Source organism: Papaver somniferum, chromosome 1 (genome assembly GCF_003573695.1).
Source record: "Papaver somniferum cultivar HN1 chromosome 1, ASM357369v1, whole genome shotgun sequence".
NCBI classification, from domain to species: domain Eukaryota; kingdom Viridiplantae; phylum Streptophyta; class Magnoliopsida; order Ranunculales; family Papaveraceae; genus Papaver; species Papaver somniferum.
In genome coordinates this window covers 120972332-120993021 of record NC_039358.1, presented here as the reverse complement: position 1 = coordinate 120993021, position 20690 = coordinate 120972332, and the positions used below count along the sequence as shown (strand labels likewise).

Genomic DNA, 20690 nt, shown 5'->3' with positions numbered 1-20690 from the left:
GAAACATGAGTTTTAGATTTTAATTCTATTCGACGCTTCTGCCCTGCATCAGTTGGTATTAGAGATTGGACCACACCCACTACACTGCACGAGGTAAGGAGTTTTCATGGTTTCGCTTCTTTTTACCGGTGTTTTATTCATCACTTCAGCACCATTATGGCACCCATTACTGAATGCATGAAAGTAGGAAAGTTCTCATGGTCTGAGGAAGCTGACAAAGCCTTTGAAGCAGTCAAGACAAAACTAATAACCGCACCACTATTGGTGTTACCTGATTTCAGCAAGCCATTTGAATTACACTGTGATGCATCGAAGGTGGGAATTGGAGCTGTTTTGAGTCAGGAAGGACGACCTGTAGCATATTTTAGTGAGAAGTTGAATGGTGCTAAGACCAACTACAGTACTTATGATGTGGAGTTTTATGCCATAGTTCAAGCCTTGAAGCATTGGCGACACTATCTAATTCATAACGAATTCATTATGTTTTCTGACCATGATTATTTAAGGCATATCAATAGGCAAGAGAAGCTTTCATCTAGACATGGTAAGTGGGCTTCTTATTTGCAAGAGTTCACTTTTGTACTGAAGCACAAAGCTGGGTCGCAGAATCAAGTTGTTGATGCTTTAAGCCGTCGAAGTATGTTACTCAACACCATGCGAACTGAGGTAATAGATTTTGATTCGTATTCTGAACATATTCTAACCGATCCACACTTTGTGGAGATTGTAGATAATATCAGTCTAGGAAAACGAAGTGATTACCTTATGCATGAAGGATTTCTCTTTAAAGGTAACCAATTGTGTATTCCCGATTCTAGTCTTCGATTGAAGATTATTAAGGAGTTACATGACGAGGGGCACATGGGTAGAGATAAGACTTTCCAGCTTGTTTCAAAATCATATTACTGGCCAACAATGAGGCGTGAAGTTGCTAAATTCGTGGACAGATGTCGAATCTGTCAAGTTTCAAAAGGAAAAGCAACCAATGCAGGGTTATATATACCACTAAAAGTTCCAAGCCAACCATGGTCAGATTTGAGCATGGATTTCGTATTGGGTTTACCTCGAACTCAGAGGGGGCATGATTCAGTATTTGTTGTTGTCGACCGTTTTTCAAAAATGTCTCACTTTATTGCTTGCAAGAAGACTACTAATGCACTGAAGGTAGCTGAATTGTTCTTCCAAGAAGTGTATCGTCTACATGGATTGCGTTGTTCAATAGTCAGTGATCGAGACACAAGATTCCTTAGTTATTTCTGGAAAACCTTTTGGAAATTGGCTAATACAAGACTTAATTTCAGTAGTGCGTATCATCCTCAAAGTGATGGCCAAACAGAAGTTGTGAATCGTTCTTTGGGTGATATACTACGGTGTATGGTTGGAGACAATCCGAAAAGTTGGGACCAGAAACTTTGCCAAGCTGAATTTGCATTTAATCGTTCAGTCAACCGTAGCCTGGGTATGAGTCCGTTCGAGGTTGTTTATGGATACAATCCACGAGCACCAATAGATTTAGCTCGTGTTCCTGATTTGAAGAGAATTGAAGTTCGTGCTGAAGAACGTATCCAACAGCTGCAGCAAGTTCACAAGTTGGCCGAAGAACAGTTGCTTCGAGCTAATGAAAGGTACAAGGAGGCGGCAGATAAGAAACGCAGAGTTTTCGAGTTTGAAGTAGGGGATTTTGTCTGGGCAATATTGACAAAGGATCGTTTTCCAGTTGGCGAGTACAACAAACTGAAGGCGCGCAAGATTGGTCCCTTGGAAATTGTCGCAAAGATTAATTCCAATGCATACAAGTTGAAGCTTCCAAGTCACATCCGTACTTCTGATGTTTTTAATGTCAAACACTTAGTGCCTTTTTGTGGTGATAATTCTGATGATGATACGACAAATTCGAGGGCGAATTTCTCCCAACCCCGAGAGAATGATGCAGATGAGCAGGCTATAGCCTATTTGGAGGCTAAAAATCCAAGTGTCGTAATTTAGATCCTTAGGGGTCCATTTCGATGGGAAAAAATCCAAAGAACAGGACAAGGAATCTTCGATTGCCTTGGTCTTCAGAATTTAGCCAAATTCCATCGTTTAGGGCATCAAACATACATTTTTGCTATTTTAGGAAAGTTTTTATTTTGTTAATAACTCTTTCGTTAGGAGTCTGTTTGGGCCGCCGTTTGAGGCGAATTGTTTTATTTTATGAGTACTTTCATTATTTTAGGTCGGCCAAAATTTGCCAAAAATAGCAAATTAGGGCCTGAGTCGGTTTAGGGGTTTTTTTCATCATTTCTTGACTAGCAAGTTAGGGGTTTTCCCCAAGTATATAAAAGAGTCCATCATAAATTGTTTAGGGCAATTTTTTTTGGAATATATATCTTCTTTATCAAACTTTGTTCAAGTTTAATCGATTTTTATCTAAAGTTGAGAAACTGAAGTCTAGATATTAATCAACGTTCATAGTCGATATTCCTAGGAATATTTGAAGTCTGAACAACACTTCTCTTTTCTCTAGTTTCTCTAATATCCGCTGCATCAGTTGGTATCAGAGCCAGGCAACGCTCCTGCATCATGTTTCGAGGAAGAAATTATGATGTTGTTCGAAGAGCCGCTCTCAGCGATGAGAAAGAGCAAGCGGTAATAGATGATCTAGAACGGAAGGTTAAGGCGCTCACCCTCCAATTGTCTGAAATGCATCATCAACAAGAGCCCCATCATGGTCCTAGCCTACAGCGAGTGGAGGAAGTGACCGGTGATGAACAAAAAAACTTCCTTGGCGACAAGGAAGAAGGATTTCAAGGAGTTGCACATGATCCACGAGATTCGTTGGAGTCCGGATTAAAGCTTGAAATCCCAAGGTTTGATGGCATTTTTTCTTTTTCTGTGATTGAGAAAAATAATATTGCCGTGGATTGGAATCTACCACCAATTTATGATATTTATCCTGATGATGAGATCATATTATGTTCTAGTTATGTTGATTCATACTCTCTAAAAGCTTTATGTAGTCAGGTGGATCAACGACATCAACTTCACATTTTCAAAGCGCAAATATTTTTGAGTTGATGAGTGCTAAAAAGTGCATATTTCTATATATTTTTGTTGGCATTTAACTCATCTTTTGTGCATTAATTCTACATTTTATCCCATATTCTGTATTTTCATTGTTTTCAAGAATAAATATTTTTATTAATTAATTTTGCATTTTTAGGTAATAAATAAAGTTAGATGAATTGCGGAGCGGAAAAGAGCTGAAGAGTAATGAAAAGCCGGAAGAATTACGCAAGGAAGCCGCAAAGAATGGAGCGCAAGACCAAAAAGCTAGGAATGGGCTCAAGAAGGAAGAATTGTTCTTAAAGAAGATATGGGCTTGGCATACCCAAGGCCCAAAACCCTTACCCAAACCCATTTTCTATATCCATACCCGCCTTCATTCTCAGCCGTTAGATCGGATCCATCTCATCATCCAATGGTCGCTTCTTCATCGTTCATCAAAATCTGAAGTCCCTGAAAAACACCATAGTACCTAAATTCCAAGCCTTCAGATTAGATCACATTTAGATCCTACGGTCGCTTCTTTGCCTGCTCATCAAATCTCGATACTTCCTCTTAACACTACAACACCTAACCTCGATCTTCGCCGTCAGTTTTGATGTATCTCGTCATCCAACGGTCTCCCCTCATCCATTTCAATCGCGCCGTTGGATCATTCCATCATCCTATAATCCTACGGTCCAGCTTTGCGAAACATCAAAATCCTCTACACCTGCTCAACACCCTAGTACCTAATATCTATACCCGCAAAACAAACAGCCCCTTCCTCAAACCCCATCGACTCCATCTTCTCTTCCCCCCCCCCTCTCTCTGCAACAGAACCACCATCCCCTGCCGTACCACCACCTACTCCACTTCCACAACCACCACTACCTACTCCTCTACCACCACCACACCTCCACCATCATCACCCCTACCTTCCTACAGCTATTACCCATCTTTATAGCCCCCTAATTCGTCAATTTCTCCCCTGCCGAAACCCTAGGTGAGTGGTTGACGAATTAGTGAAGCTAGAAAAGCAATTGAAGGCATGGAGAGGAGCATGAGGCCGAGGAGAGGAATGGGTTGAAGAGGGAAGCGTCAAATCGCAGGTTTGGTAAGAAAAATCCCTAACCCTAATTTTTCTGATTTGGGAAATTTTTGGGGGAAATCAATTGTACGTCTAATTGAAGCATGGGTTGGTTGATTGGGTTGTTATCAGTGTGTTAGGTGAGTGAATTTTGGATTTTTGGGTACACCCTAGCTTCACTGATTTTTGGGGATTTTTCTTATATGTAACTATAAATAGAGTTGTGATGTGTGTGAAAGGGGTTATGCCTGGATTAGCCAGAGCACCACCTCAGAGGCCTGGACTAGCCAGTGCCCTCAATTATCCATGTTCTGTGAATTTCTATTATAGTTCTTAATTCAGTTAATTTCCATTTCAAATGTTAATTATGTTTATCATGTTTTTGTAATTGCTCACCATGTGTGTGTTGTTTGAATTACCTTGTATGATGTTTATTGTTGTTCACAAGATTAGCATGAGCTAAGTTGCACTGGCTAAGGCTCGGATGAAGCCTAGTGCACTGTTAAATGATGAATTGCTAGGATAATCGTCTTAATGCTTGTCTTGCTTGAGTAATGGGAAGAAGTCAGTGCTCTGATATGCCTGTGATTGGCTGTGCTATCAAAAGACAGTCAATACTAGGGGCATATCAGTGAGCAAGCTGATTCTCCTCCCATTCTAATGTATGCTTAAGATCCTAATTTCAACCTAGAATTGCATTGCTTGATTAGGACACAAGGTGGATTCTAAGCCCTTAGCTTAACCACAAATCCCTTTTACAGTCACTTATAAATTCAATTCTGTTTTGCTCCCTGCTCAGCTAAATTTCTTAGCTATCTTGCTGTTTATTTCTTGTATTTTGAAGCTTGCTGTGCACTGAAATCAGTGCACTGCCTTCCCTGCCCTTGGCTCATAGCCTTGGTTCCTTGCTGTTTTACCATCTCTGTTTCACTGTCACTGCAACCTTGTGACCTTGCATTTAGTTTTGCATCAATTATCAGCATAGTGAAACTTCATAACACCCCAAGTCCCTGTGGAATGACCCTGTTCTTGCACACAAGCTACAACTGACCCTGTGCACTTGCAGGTATCACTGTAGGCTGTCTTTTGCTCTTATTTTATACATATCCCAAAGCCTACCAAGTTTTTGGCGCCGCTGCCGGGGACTTGGCGCTGTGTGTTGATTTGTTCTTTGTTGTTTGTTGCATTCACTTCATCTTCATATTTGCATCATAGTTCATTGCATTTGCATCTTTCCCTGCATTGCATACTCATTTGCTATTGTTCACTTACATTCCTGCATCATAGCTTGGATCTTTACTCATTTTGTTTTGAGCCAACAGGTGTTGCTGCTGCTGCTGCTTCCTGTTGCTGCTGCCAGCCTCTGCAGCTGTGCTGCTGCTGCTGAGCTTGCCACTTACTGCTGCCTGCTGTGCTCCTGAACTGTGGAGCTGTTGAGAGCTTCTGGTGCTCTTGCTGTTGTTGCTGCAGCTGTGCTTGCTTTCTTCTTCTCCCTGCTGCTGCTGCTACTTCTTCCTGCTGCTGCTGGTGCTTGGGCCATTGCTACAGCCAGCCTCTGGTGCTGCTGTTGTTTCTTGCTGGTCTGAGCTTGTGCTGAGAGCCAAACCCAACTGGGCTGTAAGCTGCAGAAGGAGAGGAAATTGAACCAAGCCCGACTGGGCCTTGAGTGTTGAAGCCAAAGCTTAGGATGATCCAAGCCCAACTGGGCTTTTGCAACCAAACTGAGCAGCTGGGCTGTGCTTCAAAGGTAGGCCTAAACCCATTAAGAGAACCCAACCTGTGGGCTTCCATTTTTAATTTGTGGGCTTGTAATAATTTTTGTTTTTCTTTATTTTTTATTTGGGCTTGTAATAGTTTTTCTTTTCTTCTTTTTCTTTCTTTTATGGGTTTGTAATTATTATTGTTGTTTTTATTTTCTTTTATGGGTTGTGCTAATTTATGCTAGGCTAAGTGTAAAAAAAAAAAAAAAAAAAAAAAAAAAATTGCTCCTTATTTCAAAAACCAAAATTTTCCCAAAACCAAACCCATTAAAACCAAATAGTGGGCTTTGTGTCTTTTCAATATGGGCCAACCTAGTGCTCTCCATGAATACATGTATCCCACAGTAAAAATTCCATTATCATGTATTGTCTTACCTCAAACCAATAACCCTTTTAAAATAAATGCAAGCATGATACAAATACTTCCTTTATTTCGAGGGTTCGATTCTGAGAACCCCTATACTCATGTAAGAGAGTTTGAACAAATTTGTCGGACTATGCAACCTGATCATATGTCCGAAGACTCTTTGAAATTGCGTTTGTTTACATTTTCTCTAAAGGAAAGGGCCAAAACATGGTTTTACGGTTTGAGACCACAATCAATCAACACTTGGGACCAACTCACAGATCTATTTTTCAAAAAATTCTTTCCACATCATAGGACCATCGCTATTCGTCAAAGTATCAATTGTTTTGTCCAATTGGATGAGGAAACTGTTTTTGACTATTTTGAACGTTTTAATGATTTGTTGAGCGAATGTCCACACCATGGATTTGAGAAGTGGAGACTTGTCGCTATCCTCTATGAGGGACTAGACTTTAAATCTCGAGCCATGGTTGAGTGTATGTGTAATGGTGAATTTCTTGATAAAACTGTGGATGATGCATGGAAATTTTTAGCTGAGATTGCAGAGAAAACCCGTCACTGGGAATCCATTAGGGAAACTGAGACACTGTCACATGATATAGGTGGTAATGAATTGAACTTTGGAAATAGCATGTCTAGTCCTTCTCATGTGTATGATATTGAATATGAACCTAATCTAGAGGAACATGAGTTGACTAATGACACCACAACTGCTAATAGGGACAAGTATGCATATTATGATGATGATGATGATGATGTTATGTTAGAAGAACATGTCTATACTGAAAATGTTGTGGAACCTTTGGTTTCAAATACATTAGGCTTTTCTGCCCCGACCTTCATGAATGATATTTCTTCTAGTATTTCATATGCATGTGATGTTGATACTGATTTAGATATTGTGCAATTATCCTGTGAAGAGCATGACTTAGGTAAATCTTCTGTTGACACTAATGATCCTATGCATGAAAACATAGTTGATGTGTCTGATTCCATACTTAAGCCACAATATATTGCTTCTGTTGATGATAATTTGAATATATGGATAACCATGATTCTGAATTAGGACTTGTGCAAATTTTTGTGATGATGAGCATGCTACACATCTTGAGTGTGACTCAGATAATGCTGATGTGACTGATAATATTGATACTCTTGATCTCATGCATGTGAGACGCTTAGATGTCACTTTCTTGCCTAAGTCACAATCTGATAGCCTTGCATCCTACCTAGATTTAGTTTGTCACAATATTGTCAAACCAATTTTCATGAGAATACCTAATCTAGGTCTGGAACTGTGTGCTTCCCAAGTCCTTTTGGACTATTTTGCTTCTAAGTATAATACATTTGAGGAACCACAGTTGGAATTAGCATGTGTACCCGTCCCTAGCAAAGTTCATTTCGAGTTAGACCTTGTGCATGATGAACCCCCAAAACTGCGAGATTTTGTTTCCAAAATTTTATCCGTTGAAAAATCCAGGTTTGGGGGTAGCTCATTTTGTTTCACAGCTTCACTTGCATGCCTATCATATTTTTTGTGAAGCTGTTGAAACCTCTACACTTTGTCTTTTGGGTTGATCCTCAACTCTTTAGATTGTTAGTGTATGGTGAATTTTTGTATATAATCCAGTAGATAAAATTTCTTAAAAACCTTTTGTTCCTTTTGTACATATTTTGCTAATCCAATATGATCTCGGCTGACATATGTTGGATTCTTGCCTTGAATAACGGAGTTCTAATATTGCTTTCGCCGAAATCGGGTATTCTCTTTCCTTTTTCTCTACTCAACATGATCCTCTTCATATGTTGTATTATAATTTTGTTCATATTTTGAAACATTGAGGACAATGTTTAGTTTAGGTTTGGGGGTGAAAAGTAGATACTTTGATAATATGCCATAGTTGAAAACAGAACTCCTTCTTTTTGAAAAAATGAAAAAATCAAAATAAAAAAATTAAAAATTGAAAAAAAAAACATAAAAATGGAGCTCATTTACCTTGAAATGTTGACTCTTGTGCAAATATGTAATTATTAGGAGTCTTAGTCTAGATATTTAGGCACCCTGATTCTAGCACAATTCACATAGTGATAAGAAATTGCACGCGCACGATCTACCAATACATGTATAGCCTCGATCTTCAAGGTGTTTGATAGGAAGTTACGATTGCCAATCACTTTAGAATACTGAACGAAACTTGACTAGCTTGTTCTTTGGTTGGTTGGGATAGAAGGTGGAGGTTACATTAAGAAAACAACCATCGAATTTAACTGGGTGCATCAAAAGGGCTACCTCTTGCAAAGTGTCATGTAATTTTTTTTCCTTTTGTATTGTATCAAAACTGTTTCCTTATCAAAAAAAAAAAAAAAAAAAAAAAAAAGCGATGTATATATTCAGAAAAAAATCAAATATATCAGAAAAATACAAAAAAAAAATCAAGTATTTATCAATTCCATCCTCTTTTGTTCCAAAAATAAAAGAGAGTAGTCAATATAAATAAGAGTCATGTAAAGAGTCATTTTGTTGTTTCATTGTAATAAGCAAGGAAGGGTGTATGCCATTGATGTACAACGCGAGTAATTGTGAAATACCTCCAACTCATTCACAATTCTCGTAAAGTACGGACAGCTAGCTAGATTTCGACCTTGGTTCTTAGCCTGAGAAACTATCTCTTGGTGATTAGTAGTCATAACATCCGATCTTTCTTTACACATGTGTAGATACACTTTACACTCTTATCACATGTCTTTATTTGTTATCAGTGCTAGGATTGTGCCTTTGATAGCTAGATTGACATCTCCATTTTGCTGTGAGCTTAAACTATCTTGCACTTGTCACATTTGATGGAATCTGAGCTTATATTTTGACCTAGAACTTTGTAGGTACGTTCTAAGCAAACCTTCACGAGACTTCAACTCGTCCACTAGGGACACTTAGTGGTTTAAAAGGCTTAGTGCATACGCTAAATGCATTCGAGAGACCAGCGACAGTGGTATAGGTAGGATTTCCTTAGTTTTGTTTTACTTGAGGACAAGTAAAATTCAGGTTTGGGGGTATTTGATGAGTGCTAAAAAGTGCATATTTCTATATATTTTTGTTGGCATTTAACTCATCTTTTGTGCATTAATTCTACATTTTATCCCATATTCTGTATTTTCATTGTTTTCAAGAATAAATATTTTTATTAATTAATTTTGCATTTTTAGGTAATAAATAAAGTTAGATGAATTGCGGAGCGGAAAAGAGCTGAAGAGTAATGAAAAGCCGGAAGAATTACGCAAGGAAGCCGCAAAGAATGGAGCGCAAGACCAAAAAGCTAGGAATGGGCTCAAGAAGGAAGAATTGTTCTTAAAGAAGATATGGGCTTGGCATACCCAAGGCCCAAAACCCTTACCCAAACCCATTTTCTATATTCATACCCGCCTCCATTCTCAGCCGTTAGATCGGATCCATCTCATCATCCAATGGTCGCTTCTTCATCGTTCATCAAAATCTGAAGTCCCTGAAAAACACCATAGTACCTAAATTCCAAGCCTTCAGATTAGATCACATTTAGATCATACGGTCGCTTCTTTGCCTGCTCATCAAATCTCGATACTTCCTCTTAACACTACAACACCTAACCTCGATCTTCGCCGTCAGTTTTGATGTATCTCGTCATCCAACGGTCTCCCCTCATCCATTTCAATCGCGCCGTTGGATCATTCCATCATCCTATAATCCTACGGTCCAGCTTTGCGAAACATCAAAATCCTCTACACCTGCTCAACACCCTAGTACCTAATATCTATACCCGCAAAACAAACAACCCCTTCCTCAAACCCCATCGACTCCATCTTCTCTTCCCCCCCTCTCTGCAACAGAACCACCATCCCCTGCCGTACCACCACCTACTCCACTTCCACAACCACCACTACCTACTCCTCTACCACCACCACACCTCCACCATCATCACCCCTACCTTCCTACAGCTATTACCCATCTTTATAGCCCCCTAATTCGTCAATTTCTCCCCTGCCGAAACCCTAGGTGAGTGGTTGACGAATTAGTGAAGCTAGAAAAGCAATTGAAGGCATGGAGAGGAGCAGGAGACCGAGGAGAGGAATGGGTTGAAGAGGGAAGCGTCAAATCGCAGGTTTGGTAAGAAAAATCCCTAACCCTAATTTTTCTGATTTGGGAACTTTTTGGGGGAAATCAATTGTACGTCTAATTGAAGCATGGGTTGGTTGATTGGGTTGTTATCAGTGTGTTAGGTGAGTGAATTTTGGATTTTTGGGTACACCCTAGCTTCACTGATTTTTGGGGATTTTTCTTATATGTAACTATAAATAGAGTTGTGATGTGTGTGAAAGGGGTTATGCCTGGATTAGCCAGAGCACCACCTCAGAGGCCTGGACTAGCCAGTGCCCTCAATTATCCATGTTCTGTGAATTTCTATTATAGTTCTTAATTCAGTTAATTTCCATTTCAAATGTTAATTATGTTTATCATGTTTTTGTAATTGCTCACCATGTGTGTGTTGTTTGAATTACCTTGTATGATGTTTATTGTTGTTCACAAGATTAGCATGAGCTATGTTGCACTGGCTAAGGCTCAGATGAAGCCTAGTGCACTGTTAAATGATGAATTGCTAGGATAGTCGTCTTAATGCTTGTCTTGCTTGAGTAATGGGAAGAAGTCAGTGCTCTGATATGCCTGTGATTGGCTGTGCTGTCAAAAGACAGTCAATACTAGGGGCATATCAGTGAGCAAGCTGATTCTCCTTCCATTCTAATGTATGCTTAAGATCCTAATTTCAACCTAGAATTGCATTGCTTGATTAGGACACAAGGTGGATTCTAAGCCCTTAGATTAACCACAAATCCCTTTTACAGTCACTTATAAATTCAATTCTGTTTTGCTCCCTGCTCAGCTAAATTTCTTAGCTATCTTGCTGTTTATTTCTTGTATTTTGAAGCTTGCTGTGCACTGAAATCAGTGCACTGCCTTCCCTGCCCTTGGCTAATAGCCTTGGTTCCTTGCTGTTTTACCATCTCTGTTTCACTGTCACTGCAACCTTGTGACCTTGCATTTAGTTTTGCATCAATTATCAGCATAGTGAAACTTCATAACACCCCAAGTCCCTGTGGAATGACCCTGTTCTTGCACACAAGCTACAACTGACCCTGTGCACTTGCAGGTATCACTGTAGGCTGTCTTTTGCTCTTATTTTATACATATCCCAAAGCCTACCATGAGTCCAATAGCAATTATGCCAAGATTATTTAAGTCGACGGATTATAAATATTTTCATTGACGAATTATTTATACAAGAACTAATACTGGCAAAATTCGAGGGCGAATTTTTTCTGAGAAGGGGAGAATGGTGGAGTATTCATGGGATGAAAATATGCTTGGATATTTTCATTATTATTTAATATATTTTAATTATCTAGAAAGATATATTGTAATTAATTAAGATGTTTTCATTTATTAATAATATTTTAGAAATATAATTGTTTATTTAGGGATTTTATATATTAGTTTAGAAATCTCGTATTTTAAGGAATAAGTATTTTGATTATTTGTCTGGAAGTTATCTATATAAAGAGCTCCATGTTTTCATATTAGAGGGGAAGATTTTGATTAATTGAAAAGTAGTATTTTCCTTGAGAGTGGTATCTCGGAAATATGTTGTTTTGGATTTAATACTATTCAACGCTTCCGCCCTGCATCAGTAATGGTGGAGTATTCATGGGATGAAAATATGCTTGGATATTTTCATTATTATTTAATATATTTTAATTATCTAGAAAGATATATTGTAATTAATTAAGATGTTTTCATTTATTAATAATATTTTAGAAATATAATTGTTTATTTAGAGATTTTATATATTAGTTTAGAAATCTCGTATTTTAAGGAATAAGTATTTTGATTATTTGTCTGGAAGTTATCTATATAAAGAGCTCCATGTTTTCATATTAGAGGGGAAGATTTTGATTAATAAAAAAGTAGTGTTTTTCCTTGAGAGTGGTATCTCGGAAACATGAGTTTTAGATTTTAATTCTATTCGACGCTTCCGCCCTGCATCAGTTGGTATCAGAGATTGGACCACACCCACTACACTGCACGAGGTAAGGAGTTTTCATGGTTTCGCTTCTTTTTACCGGCGTTTTATTCATCACTTCAGCACCATTATGGCACCCATTACTGAATGCATGAAAGTAGGAAAGTTCTCATGGTCTGAGGAAGCTGACAAAGCCTTTGAAGCAGTCAAGACAAAACTAATAACCGCACCACTATTGGTGTTACCTGATTTCAGCAAGCCATTTGAATTACACTGTGATGCATCGAAGGTGGGAATTGGAGCTGTTTTGAGTAAGGAAGGACGACCTGTAGCATATTTTAGTGAGAAGTTGAATGGTGCTAAGACCAACTACAGTACCTATGATGTGGAGTTTTATGCCATAGTTCAAGCCTTGAAGCATTGGCGACACTATCTAATTCATAACGAATTCATTATGTTTTCTGACCATGATTCTTTAAGGCATATCAATAGGCAAGAAAAGCTTTCATCTAGACATGGTAAGTGGGCTTCTTGTTTGCAAGAGTTCACTTTTGTACTGAAGCACAAAGCTGGGTCGCAGAATCAAGTTGCTGATGCTTTAAGCCGTCGAAGTATGTTACTCAACACCATGCGAACTGAGGTAATAGATTTTGATTCGTATTCTGAACATATTCTAACCGATCCACACTTTGTGGAGATTGTGGATAATATCAGTCTAGGAAAACGAAGTGATTACCTTATGCATGAAGGATTTCTCTTTAAAGGTAACCAATTGTGTATTCCCGATTCTAGTCTTCGATTGAAGATTATTAAGGAGTTACATGACGAGGGGCACATGGGTAGAGATAAAACTTTCCAGCTTGTTTCAAAATCATATTACTGGCCAACAATGAGGCGTGAAGTTGCTAAATTCGTGGACAGATGTCGAATCTGTCAAGTTTCAAAAGGAAAAGCAACCAATGCAGGGTTATATATACCACTAAAAGTTGTAAGCCAACCATGGTCAGATTTGAGCATGAATTTCGTATTGGGTTTACCTCGAACTCAGAGGGGGCATGATTCAGTATTTGTTGTTGTCGACCGTTTTTCAAAAATGTCTCACTTTATTGCTTGCAAGAAGACTACTAATGCACTGAAGGTAGCTGAATTGTTCTTCCAAGAAGTGTATCGTCTACATGGATTGCCCTGTTCAATAGTCAGTGATCGAGACACAAGATTCCTTAGTTATTTCTGGAAAACCTTGTGGAAATTGGCTAATACAAGACTTAATTTCAGTAGTGCGTATCATCCTCAAAGTGATGGCCAAACAGAAGTTGTGAATCGTTCTTTGGGTGATATACTACGGTGTATGGTTGGAGACAATCCGAAAAGTTGGGACCAGAAACTTTGCCAAGCTGAATTTGCATTTAATCGTTCAGTCAACCGTAGCCTGGGTATGAGTCCGTTCGAGGTTGTTTATGGATGCAATCCACGAGCACCAATAGATTTAGCTCGTGTTCCTGATTTGAAGAGAATTGAAGTTCGTGTTGAAGAACGTATCCAACAGCTGCAGCAAGTTCACAAGTTGGCCGAAGAACAGTTGCTTCGAGCTAATGAAAGGTACAAGGAGGCGGCAGATAAGAAACGCAGAGTTGTCGAGTTTGAAGTAGGGGATTTTGTCTGGGCAATATTGACAAAGGATCGTTTTCCAGTTGGCGAGTACAACAAACTGAAGGCGCGCAAGATTGGTCCCTTGGAAATTGTCGCAAAGATTAATTCCAATGCATACAAGTTGAAGCTTCCAAGTCACATCCGTACTTCTGATGTTTTTAATGTCAAACACTTAGTGCCTTTTTGTGGTGATAGTTCTGATGATGATACGACAAATTCGAGGGCGAATTTCTCCCAACCCCGAGAGAATGATGCAGATGAGCAGGCTATAGCCTATTTGGAGGCTAAAAATCCAAGTGTCGTAATTTAGATCCTTAGGGGTCCATTTCGATGGGAAAAAAGCCAAAGAACAGGACAAGGAATCTTTGATTGCCTTGGTCTTCAGAATTTAGCCAAATTCCATCGTTTAGGGCATCAAACATACGTTTTTGCTATTTTAGGAAAGTTTTTATTTTGTTAATAACTCTTTCGTTAAGAGTCTGTTTGGGCCGCCGTTTGAGGCGAATTGTTTTATTTTATGAGTACTTTCATTATTTTAGGTCGACCAAAATTTGCCAAAAATAGCAAATTAGGGTCTGAGTCGGTTTTAGGTGGTTTTTTCATCCTTTATTGACTAGCAAGTTAGGGTTTTTCCCCAAGTCTATAAAAGAGTCCATCATAAATTGTTTAGGGCAACTTTTTTTGGAATATATATCTTCTTTATCAAACTTTGTTCAAGTTTAATCGATTTTTATCTAAAGTTGAGAAACCGAAGTCTAGATATTAATCAACGTTCATAGTCGATATTCCTAGGAATATTTGAAGTCTGAACAACACTTCTATTTTCTCTAGTTTCTCTAATATCCGCTGCATCAGATGGTATGACCGATCCTTGTAATTGGCGTGACCAATCGATCCTTGAATTGGTGTGACCGATCTCAAGTATATGTGTGACCGATCCTTGTAAGAGGTGTAACCGATCCTAGTGAGAGGTATGACAGATCACAAGCAAATACCATGTGGAAATGGAACGAGTCCTGGTGAGAGGTGTGACCTATCACAAGTAGGTAACATGTTTAGGTAAAACCTTGTGATTGGTATAACCGATCCAACCCATGTATGTGACTTGATAAAACCGTTAACAACTAACCACTGTGACTTGGTATGATCAATCACACTGAAGTCTTGGAATTATGGTAGAACCAATTATAAACTTGTTTGGAAGTGTGGTAGAACCGATTAAAGATACAAATCCGATTTTCCATGAATAACGATCCGTGTAGTAAAGATGTCAACATACTTTGAACATGTGCATTTACTCTTATCATTTATTGTTCAAAGATATTCATTGGTACTCAAGGTGATCCTGTGCCGAAATAAATTGAGAATCTTTTAATTAAGGTTTTTAGTTTTATATACTTTTATTAGAAACAATTAAAGCATATTTGTAGGGAATAAAAATTAGTAATGTGCATTTACTAATTGGAGTTTTTCTATGAGATATTTCGGAAAATATTGGACAAGCATTTATTGGAATTAGGAACACCGAATTTGGAAATAATTGCATATCTCTAGAACAATTTCAATTTTGGAAATTCCTTGATGTCCAATCAAACCACGATCCCTCGAGACATCACACTGCCATCAAACCACGAGCTCGGCTCTTTTCTTCTCCAAGCACTCAGTACAACCACAACAAAACCGATCATCAATGGAAGCATCTTCGTATCTCTCACAATAACACCCAGTAGCTTTATCATCATCTCCAGCCATCGACCTAGCATACTCAACTCCGTAATTGCCAAGTTCTACAGCATAACCAAACTTGATCATTACTGCATTTTTCATCAACGCAGTCTTCATCACCGTCACTGGCAGCAACCTCCTCCATTTCCATTAACGGCAGCGAACCACAATATCAGCACCAGTTCTCCATCGACAACCAACTTTGCGAACCAGAGATCTTAATCACTAACCCAACTTCATTCCTCTCTGTTTTCTTATCCCGAGCATTTCATCTTCATTACTGCCATTAATGGTGCTCTCCCATGTCCGGTTCTTCTCGTCTGCAAGTTCCCTTCAAGTGAGCTTAGCAGCACCATCTCCGGTTCCTGAGAACTCCTCCATAACAACCAATCAGCACAAACCCAAGCTTTACTCATTTTCTTCATCAACTTCGTTCACTGCCATATCTTGTCTTGAGTTCAACTGCTATTCTTCATGTACGGCAGCATGTTCACTGTTCCGCTGTCATATATCACCTTCACTCTCATTATTTAACCTGTCATCATCGAATCACCACAACATCACCGTGAATCACCATAAACCATGGCAGCTGGAGTTCTCCGTCGTCTCACTGGTTTCGTCTTTGATATAAAGAAGAAGGAAAAGGTGGCCCCGAGTAACTCATGTAGGCGCTTTTGGAAATATTCATTCAACTGTCATTCTTAGAAGACTGGCAGTTCAGTTTCTGTTCCGTGGTTGCCCTGAGTAATTGTGCCACCTGCCTTTAACAGTTCTGTGTTGTCTCACTACTGCAAAAACTTTAACTTGTGTCAACTTCTTCTAACTTCTTCATACGAGGTCGGAACGACCTCATTCTTTCGTCGTTCTCTTTGTATTTTCGTGCTCTTTAAGATGGTGCAAAGAAATCCCGGATTTGAACAAGTTCCACTTCCTTTTGGTCAAGATAGCCTCAAACACCTAAGAAACTCAAAACAAACAAAATCAAAGCATAATGATACAAAAACTATCAAGAAAGCAAAGCATCCGAGTACCTAACTAGTGTAAATAATGCACCTATAAAATTCCCCCACACTTGACTTTTGCTAGTCCTCGAGCAAACTACAAAATCTAAACAAAGGTACAACAACTCATGGTCGTCGAAGTCACGGTTGCACTTAGCATGTGCAACATACCTTTAAACCCCTAGGTGTCCCTAGTGGACGAGTTATAGTCTCGTGATGGCTTACAAGATATATACCCACAAAACCTACTCCAACTTCAAAGCGCTTCAGCTTCCCAAGCATCCAAAGATCTATGAGGACATAAAGTTTCTGCATGCTAGTAATAAGAAGTTAGAAATACCAAAGAACATATTCTCATTCTTAAATGTTGAGTGAGAAATAACCACACCATAATGAGCGAAAGCGTGTTTGAGAGCGATCAATAAGCATTTTGCCTCGACTTTTGCCTCACTTAAAAGGATTTTATGATAATTGCACTCAATAAGATGGTTTTTTATGGGTCTCACATGTGTGCAGGTAAGAATGAAGAGACAAATCCTACACACGTTTAATGGTGGGAAGGAAACCTTCCGAAATATTTCTAGAGACCCCACAAGATCGTGGGAAATAAAAGACTTTTTTATGATGATCTCTAAGAAAGGAAATCAACCACTATAGCAAGGATGGGAGTACTTACCACCTTCACATCCGATCGGCTGTGACGAAAGCACCACTCTCACATCATCCAATATAAACGTAGCCTTCAGCTCGTCTTCGGTCTTCAATTGTTGATGATAAACTCTTGAACTTCGTAGATTTGTAACTCTTTCTCTTCAATTCCCTGTTTCTTGAAACTTCTTCATAGATTTTTTCTTCTTTCCCATGGCTTTATTAAATGTATACAATTAAAAAATACAAACCAAAATAATACAAAGAATTTCTCTTGTCTTTTTTTTTCTTTTTTGAGAAGAGAAGAGAAATAACTACAAACTGAATATAAAATAAACAATGAAATTTTTATGGCCATGGGATAGGTACTTTACCGCTTGATTCTTCACAACTTGTATTCTCTTCGTATCATAAACTTCAATATGATTCTCATATTTTGATATTCTTCGCTCTTGTAAATAAGTCTTCAAAATGTATATAAAAATCTGCTCATTGTATGTTGCTTTACTTGGATATGAAATTTGCTCTTCCTTGTATTGTTGCTTGTAAACCTCAAACGTTTTCAACTTTCCTTGTAGATTTTGATGTCGTTCCGCTTGTTGATGATGATGATGTGTTTCTATGGACCTGTTGTTGGCGAGAGAGAGAATGGTGCTAACTGAAAATCAAACTACAAGAAGGTGGTTTTCATCTATAGACGCCACCCTCATGATTGACAAATTAACACTCAAGAGATCAAAGAGTAGTGCTTCTATCGGTGGGAGGTTGGCTAGCTCACCATTCTATCCGGAATTAACGCAAGGTGACACACACTCAAAAGAAATCTCTTTAGTCAACTACAAAAACAAAAACAAAAATTGGTCTGGTGCCACTGTTGATTTGAAAATAGGTAGTCTCCACTAATTATTTATCAACAACTCTAATGATGCATTTCTCTCTGCTCCTCATTTGCATCACCGGCATGATTAAATCCATTATTTAACACTCTAACAAGTAAGAAATCTGAACGTAGTTCCCTAACACTTCCAAGTTCAGTTATGTCGGTCAGAATTCTCTATGTAAACATACCTAGAAGTATGCTAGTGACTCTTAAATCTCTACAATTTGGAGGTTTTATGCAAATAAATACAAAATTTTGAAAAATCTAGGAAAAAAGCTAAAAACTCTATATGCAAAATACTCCCCCACACTTAAACTTCACATTGTCCTCTATGTGCAAAACTGAAATTCTGACGTAGCAGCAGATAAAACAAAAAAACTGTACAAATTGGTAAGGAATTAGTAAAAACACCATTTCACAAAAGTTGTTCTCCTACGTCTTTTCTACAAAGTGTAAAAAGGGCACAGTGTTTCGACAAATGGTATGACAGTTATGGTCTCTGTACTGAACTACGTGCAGTCTGAATATTTCTGACGAGAAGGGATTCGTCAAAATTTTCTTCAAAATAGATTCCGGACTCTACGAAATTAAACATGGGGATGCAAATATGATATGAAAATAATAAAAACTGAAAATACAAGGGATTAAGATACAAAACCTATGGGTTGCCTCCCATTAGCGCTTGGTTTAACGTCATCAGTCCGACTATAGACTCTTTGGCTACTCCTTAGTCTGCGTCTAGAACATTAGCATGAACATCCGAATGAACATCGCTAGGATACCGTATTGATCAAAAAATATTGAAGTGAATCTTTTCATCATCAAATTCCATAGTGAGCGTTCCTTTGTCAACATTAATAACGGTTTTAGCCGTTTTCATGAAAGGCCTCCCCAATAACAACGATATAAAAGCATCAGACCCGCTATCCATTTCCAATACACAGAAATCAGCTGGAAATACGAGTGGATTCACCTTCACAAGCACATCTTCAATAATACCTCTAGGGTAAACATTAGTACGATCAGTTAGTTCAAGAACAATACGGGTTTCTTTCAAAGGACCCAAATTCAAAGATTCATAAATAGATGTGGGAATAACATTAACTGATGCTCCTAAATCAAGCATAGCTTTTCCAGACCTTTTATTACCAATCACAACAAGTATATCGAAACTATCAGGATCCTTGCATTTAGGTGGGAGTTTCTTTTGGAGGATAGCAGAAACGTTTTCCCCCACACTCATCACCTCATTACCAGTTAATCGTTTCTTCTTGGTGCATAAGTCTTTCAAAACTCTTGTTTTTTTAGGAACTTGCCTAGTTGCATCTATCAACGGAATATTAACGTGAATCTTCTTGAGTACATATAAAATCTCTTTGCCTTGTTCCACCTTTTTGTTAGCAAACCTGCCAGGAAACGGTAAAGGAGGAATATAAGTAGAAACAAGAGGTTTAGAGTTCGTTTTAGGTACCTCATCGTTTTGGGAAGAGTCAATAATCTCTTTCTCCAAAACCGGCCCCTTAGGGTCTTTGCTTTTCTCAGCATCTTCCGGTTGCACAGTTTGTGTACCACTTCTCAATAAAACAACATTAACAGTTTCTCTAGGATTAATTGGTTGAGAAGGGAGTTTCCCACTATTCCATGCTTTCAGATCATTAATCTCAGTTGCCATTGTGCCCACTTGCGTTTGTAATTCTTTGATCGCATTATCAGTTGTTTGCTGATTTTTCTGCACCATTGTGGTTAGATTCTTCATCATAGCAAGAATCTTTGATGATTCTGAGTTATGCGCTGATTGTGGTTGTTGTTGGAAACCACTAGTGTGATTGAAAACCGGTCATGGAGCTGCATCTTTCTTGTTTGCATAACTGAAATTTGGATGATCTCTCCACCCTGGATTATATGTATTGGAATAAGGATCATACCGTTGCCTTTGCTGATTTGGGAAAATAACATTGACTTGATTGTTTCCTTCTTTATAAGAGGGAATGATTATTGCGGCCATTTGTTGCATCATCTTCTCCATATTCCAATCTTATGTTCTAAGTGCGGTGAAGAAGTAACCTCATTAACCCTTCGATTCATTGACACACCTCTTGTGTTGAATTGCTGCGTGTTTGCAGCCATATTCACGATCAATTATGTTGCTTCGTCAATGGTTTTGTTTGTCAAGGCACCACCACTAGATGTATCAATAATATTTCTCTCAGATTGGAGAAACCATCGTAAAAATACTGCACTATGAGTTTCTCAGAGATTTGATGATGTGGGCAGCTCGCTAACAACTTCTTGTACCATTCTCAGTAGTCGTAAAAAGTCTCACCAGTAATTTGTTCAATCCCACTAATTGATTTACGAATAGTTTCTGCTTTAGAGGCGGGAAAGTATTTTTCTAAAAATACTTTCTGCATTTCATTCCATGTTGTGATACTTCCAGGTGGAAGACAATAAAACCATTCTTCTGCAGAATCAGTCAAAGAGAATGGAAAAGCTTTACT

At 38.5% G+C, this 20690-nt stretch overlaps 1 protein-coding gene across 1 annotated transcript; it reads right to left on the bottom strand.

Annotated features, from left to right (window-relative positions):
• Positions 1 to 18982: 18982 nt before the first annotated feature.
• On the bottom strand, positions 18983 to 19930 carry LOC113350000. The gene has a single exon (XM_026594057.1). It carries the CDS (start codon positions 19928 to 19930, stop codon positions 18983 to 18985), a length of 948 nt encoding a protein of 315 aa, XP_026449842.1.
• Between the last annotated feature and the right edge of the window lie 760 nt (positions 19931 to 20690).

Coding starts and splice junctions, on each gene's coding strand:
- LOC113350000 (XM_026594057.1), bottom strand. CDS start 19,930: ATGGTGCAGAAAAATCAGCAAACAACTGATAATGCGATCAAAGAATTA.